General features: G+C 43.5%; 1 protein-coding gene across 1 annotated transcript; it reads right to left on the bottom strand.

Annotated features, from left to right (window-relative positions):
- Positions 1–335: 335 nt before the first annotated feature.
- LOC147962137 (uncharacterized) lies at positions 336–1,469 on the bottom strand. The gene has a single exon (XM_087536269.1). It carries the CDS (start codon positions 1,349–1,351, stop codon positions 575–577), a length of 777 nt encoding a protein of 258 aa, XP_087392395.1. The 5' UTR covers positions 1,352–1,469; the 3' UTR covers positions 336–574.
- Between the last annotated feature and the right edge of the window lie 4,607 nt (positions 1,470–6,076).

The following is a 6,076-nucleotide window of genomic DNA, read 5'->3' as shown; positions in this document are numbered from 1 at the left end:
GCAAGAAACTAATACGCACTATATATAGGAATGGAGGGAGTATATCATATCAAAAAGTACAGGAACCAAAATTCATAGGTACAGTATTCTGAGTTTTGGTAGCTAATTATTCTATTGCCAGCGAAACAAGTATGGGTGAAACCAAGGGTAAAGTATGTTAAGTTGAATGTTGATGGGGCTTTTGTGCCGTCGCTTCCGCATCAATCAATACACAAACACCCATCCTTCCGCGGTCAGGCCCATGGTATAACAAGTAATTAACACACAAACATTCATCCTTCCGCCATCACGCACAAGGTATAACAAGTACATAATTACTCGTTCCACACACAGGATTACATATAATACACTTTTAAAAGATGAGTTGAACCGGACGCATTACATCGAATTACCAACACAGACGATACACTTACGCCTAATGCTGATCTTGCCTAGGTGGCATCAGCTTTGAAGAAATATTAAAACTAGACATGAATGTTGATCTTGTCCACATGGACATCAACTTTGAAGAAAGCATTAATCTAACTAATTTGAAGAACTAATAGCCGGGTTCATACTCATCAAGTCCACACCATCAGTTTTGCGATATGGCGATCCACCCAAAGAAACCATGGAACGGCAGCGAGAAACCAAGAGCAAATGTGAAGGCAAGGACCTCAAGAACACCACCAAACACACAGTGCTCCTGTATCTGCAACGAGTAGTAAAAGGCAAATCCCGCACACACTCCAGCTAGTTGGGAGAAGCAGACAGACAGGAAGAAACTGATGCGGACCGCCTTTCCCAATCGACCGGTGATACGCTCCATACCTTCCTTTGGCTTCTTGCTGTCGGCGTCCTGCTTGGCGCGCTCCACCACGGCCATGAGGACCTCCTCCTCGTCCTGCGCGGCCGTCAAAGCCGTCCAACAAGCCTCGTCGTCCGGCCGTTTGCGGACCTCTTTGTTGCGGTGCTCGAGCGTCCGGCGGAGCCGGGCGAGCTTCCGGCAGGCCTCCTGGTGCGCGTCGGATGCGGCTTTGTACGCTGCATCCTCGTCCTTGGCGACCCGCTCGTGGGCCGCGTGTGCACGCTCCACAACACCCCGAACGAAGAAGATGAGAACCAACGAGCAGAATTGGGCGCTCGCTAGGCACCGCAAAAAGATGGAGATGAGACTACGCAAAGCATCTGGGTCGCAGCCATCACTAGTAGGAGGAGGAGGAGGTGGAGCTGAGCTACATGTGGACGCTGTGGAAGACGAACCGGTGTTGAAGGTACTACTAATGGCTAAGACTAACGCAAAGACGCCAAAGGTGGCGGTAACAAACCCACAAAAAAACTCAGAGCCCTTGCGAACCCAGTGGGCAGTCATGTTGTTGGTCTTGTGGATGGGTGCGATTCCACAGGGAGAGCTGCTTCTTATATAGGGGACTAGGTGATTTGAAGTGCAGCCGTTTGAAGAGGAGAGGAGAGGAGAGGGGAAGGGAAGAAGGGCTCCGTTGCCGTTGCCTCCACCGGCACCGGGCTAGGTGAGCTGGATGGATGATTTGACCAAGGGAGCGGCCGGGGATGATTTGACCAATGGAGCTAGGCCATTGGATTCCCTACAATCGACGGGGCACGTCACTTGGATGCACCGTGAAATTTTCTACCATGGATTTATGTAACTGCAACAAGGGCGTAGTACCAGCTAGCGGTACTCTGCGGCCCCGGTACCTCACGCATCACCGCGCCCACGCGAAAGCTGCTTCTGTCATCTGCTCACCCCTTCAGGGCATGTGGTAATTGGTCATTTCCACGGCACAGACCTGATTCTTTCCATTATCGTGAAAGATTAAGCGCAGGCCCAACAGAGAGCAGCCGGTTGCGTGGGTCGCCGACAGCTGCCTGTTGTGTGGGTGGCAGAGCGCAGACTGTACAATGCTCGCGAGTGCTGCGGATGGCTCCTCGTTTTTGTATGGTGCACCTGCAAACACTGTGCTATCATAGAGAAACCTCTAAACTTATGGTAAACAACGGTAGACATTCATTCACAGCTGAATGTGCTAATGTAAGCGTATGCTTGTGCGTAATTAAGGGCCATTCTCTCCGCTCCTCTTATTCATGTCTGGACCGCGTGCAGCTTTTGTTTCCACACATACATGCTCTTCCTGTTGTTAATTACTCATGAGCCCTACTTAGTATCGGCCATTGGATTCCTCCTTAGAATGGACGGGCGACGTCAGTTGGATGGACCGTCAAATTTGCCATTGATCTATGCAACCACTAGTACCTACGGACGTAGCAGCAGGGGTAGGGCAGCTGGCTTTAGCGTACTAGCAGTACAGCTACAGTTGGGTCAGAAAAAAAGCAAGCACAGCTACAGCCGAGCGTGAGGCCACAGCTTATCACTGCACTCGCCAAAGCCATGCATGGTGGAGAGTGAGGTCACATGGTTGCGGAAAGCTTCCATCTTTTTTTAACACAAGGGTGGTGTCTCGGGAGCACGTCTGGGCACCATACGACATAGCAACGCATCCAGCATTGCACGCGGGTGGAAGGCCAACAACGGTGCTAGCATGCACTCGACATGTCGAAGGCAGCATGCGCGCTTACATGCCCAATGGATTGAAGGAATGCATATTAGCATTCAGGGGACGGAGCCAGGATTTAGACATAGGAGGGGCCAAGACGATGGTAAAGCCAGAATTTTTTTTTTTTGCTTCACAAATTACCTAATAGTTTTATATTCAAGTATCATTCACATTTTATTTTGCCTACATACACACAATTTTATTTTTCAGCTCGAGCGTGTCTAGCTATAGCTAATATAGGTCAATAATTCCACATACGCACCAAGAAGTTGATCAAACTACTCCAAAATATGACATGACATGCCTTGCTACAAAACGTTGTCATACGGAAATTTATGATATACAGAGAACACCAATTATTGTATATAGGTCTGAATGAAAAATCATCACTAGTATTATAAAATTTGGTTGTTGTATTAGGAAAATTGATCAGTATTGTCAAAATACATACCTAGAGAACAAAACCTAGACCCTCACCGTCCCCTCTGCCGCTAGGTCAAAGTAGACCGGTTGGTTGTCATTGGCAGACGTGTAATAGCCATCACTGCTTACCAATGCAGCCGTGCTCGAGGAAGCTTGATCGATCAGAGCTTTCAAATGGTTTGTGGGTATGACCTAGCGTGGCAACTCATCACAAATCACACAGCCAAAATAAATCAAATACTATGATTTATAACACTACAAGATGAGAACTGAGAGGGATTAGTAAAGGTTAACCTTGGTCAATTCGTTGGCTGCAGACTTAAGAATTGGCAAGAGGATCAGCCTGCCTTGCCGTATGAACCGAATCGCGGGCAGGGATAGTAGAGGCGGCAGGCGGGTAGGCTGGACAGGTACACGACCGCAGCGGCATATCACTAATCCACCCACGCACACGCGCCGAGGAGACCTTAGCGGAGGCCAAACGCCAAATCGGGCCCTGCAATGGACTTGCAAACAAACAACTTTTTCGTGGGCTTTCACATAGGCCTGGTTTCTTTTTCTTTTTTCATAATTCACGTCAAGATAGGGGGGGGGGCAAGTACTTCTGTAGGTGAAACATATCGCTAATTAGTAGCGTAATACTCGATGATTACTCGATCGATAGGGGGGGACAGGCCCCTGCTCCCCCCTGTCTCCGCCACTGTTAGCATTGGCAATCAGTTTTGGGTAATAGAGTATATCTGCGCGCGCGGAGGGGAACCAATGGAACATAGGGTAGTTGCACCCATTTTCCAAACAAAAAGAAGTGATCAGAAAATCTTGTTGGCAAGAAACTTGATAAAAGCTTTAAATTCGCGTAAACAATTCGGGAGCAAATAATTCCCGTAGTACCACTTACTATTGAAAATACAAAATCAGCAATATATTGGAGGTACTATTCACTCTAAATTGTCCTAGACAATTTTATTCTTATTCACAGATTTTTTTTACGGTAGTTTTTCTTTGTTCAAATTGTTATACAAGTACGTCAGTAGGTCAAGATTGTTACCAAAAAATTCAAACATTTTTTACCTTTTCACAAATTTCTCAGAAAGGTTCGAGGATTGGTTTTATGAGGTGCATATACTATCATGTGTATCAGGGTATTTTCCCAGCATGTGTTCCATTCCTTCGTGTGTATTTTGATGCTTTTCATACCCACCTGAATCGATTTTTTTTGCACAAGGTCATTTTTTTCACGTGCTTCATATCTGCACGTATCTTGATAGGACATGAAGTCTAGCTATAGAGGACATCAAGCATTAGTATTAATGAATACAAAAAATTAATAATATGACTGGTTCAAGAAAAAGTCCTTCTCAAGCCTTCCCAAGATCATGCCCCAGGCAGATGCTGCCCTTGGGTAGACTCATGACCCAAGCTTTGCTCAGTCTGCTAAGAGGAACTCCAATGAGGATCATAACATAGAAGGTGCCAAAGGAGGGTAACAAATGAAACACAAGGGTAGGTGCAACCATTTTAAAAAAGGAATTTAAAAATTGGTCAAAAAATCATGAAACTTGATGGCAGCAAACTTCATAAAGCGTTACGATCATGCAAAAAAAAAATTGGGGGGGGGGCAAAGGAATTTTGTGGTACTATTTGTGGAAGAAAAAACAAAATCAACACTATATTAGACGTACTATTCACTCTATATTGTCTAGGACAATTTGTTTTTATGCTCACATTTTTTATAGTAGTTTCCCTTTGTCTAAATTTGTATATGAGTACGTCACTAGGTCATGTTTGTTCCAAAAAAAATATTTTTCACGTTTTCCTCAATTTCTAAAGCAAATGCACGGATTTTTTTCAGATGGATATACAACCAGGTATAACATGGTATATTTTGTGCGCACACTCCATTCCTTCATGTGTATTTTGATGTTTCTATGCCGACATGTATCAACAGATTTTATGTGCAAGCTCATTATTCACATGAGCTACATAAGAGATCATGCATTGGTAGTAGTGAATACAAAAATTAATAATACGTCTGGTTTAAAAAAAAACTTCTCAAGCCTTCCCAAGATCATGAAATGGCAGAAGCTCTCCTTGAGTAGACTCGTCACCAAATCTTTGTGCAGTGTGATAAGTTGAAGGAACATGGGGTAGGTGCACCCGTTCTTCACAACAAAAGTATTTCAAGAACGGTAAAAAAAACCATGAAATTTGTTGGCAACAAAGTTCTTACAGGGTTATACTTTTGTAAAATATATTTGGGGATGAAATGACTTTGCCGGTATTTTTGGTGGAAAAAAATCAGCACTATAATAGAGGTACTGTTCACTATATATTTTCCTAGAAAAAATATATGCTCTGATTTTTTAGGGTAGCATTTCTTTATCGAAATTTTTATACAAGCACAACACTAGGTCCAGTTTGTTGCCCAAAAAGTTTCCAAGGTTTTCGTCTTTTCTTGAATTTTTAAAAAATATTCGGGGATTCCTTTATCATGTGCGTATACAACCCAGTGTGTCAAGGTATTTTCCCTACACGCACTCGATTCCTTCGTGTATATTTTGCTATTTTTTCATACCGACATGTATCAACAACTTTTATGCACAAGCTCATTTTTTCACGTGATTCATATATGCGCATGTCTTGACTAGACATGGAGTCGAGCTACAGAGGAGATCATGTATTTGTATTAGTGAATACAAAAACTAAAATAACAATCGTTTAAAAAAAGACCTTTTGAAGCCTTCCGAAGGTCATGCCATGGCGGATGATGCCATTGGTTAGACTCATGACCCAAGCTTTGCTTAGGCTGCTAACTTGAACTCCGACGGGAATCATAAAATGAAAGGCCCCAAATGAGGAGAACAAATGGAACATTTGGTAGGTGCACCTTTTTTTCAAAAATAAAGATAATTCCAAAAATAGCCAGCAAAACTTGTTAAAGTGTTACACTCTTGTAACAAATTTGGGGACAAAAGAATTTTTGTGCTATTCTTGATGCAAAAAAGAAAATAATCAGCACACTATATTAGAGGAACTATCACTCTATTTTTATAGACAATTTTTTATGCTCGAATTAGGGTAGTTTTTCATTATCGAAATCT

This window comes from Triticum urartu, chromosome 7A (genome assembly GCF_056163025.1).
Source record: "Triticum urartu cultivar PI428250 chromosome 7A, HENAU_Tu73, whole genome shotgun sequence".
Lineage (NCBI taxonomy): Eukaryota > Viridiplantae > Streptophyta > Magnoliopsida > Poales > Poaceae > Triticum > Triticum urartu.
Note: the sequence above shows the minus strand (reverse complement) of the source record. Positions and strands in the feature narration are given on the sequence as shown.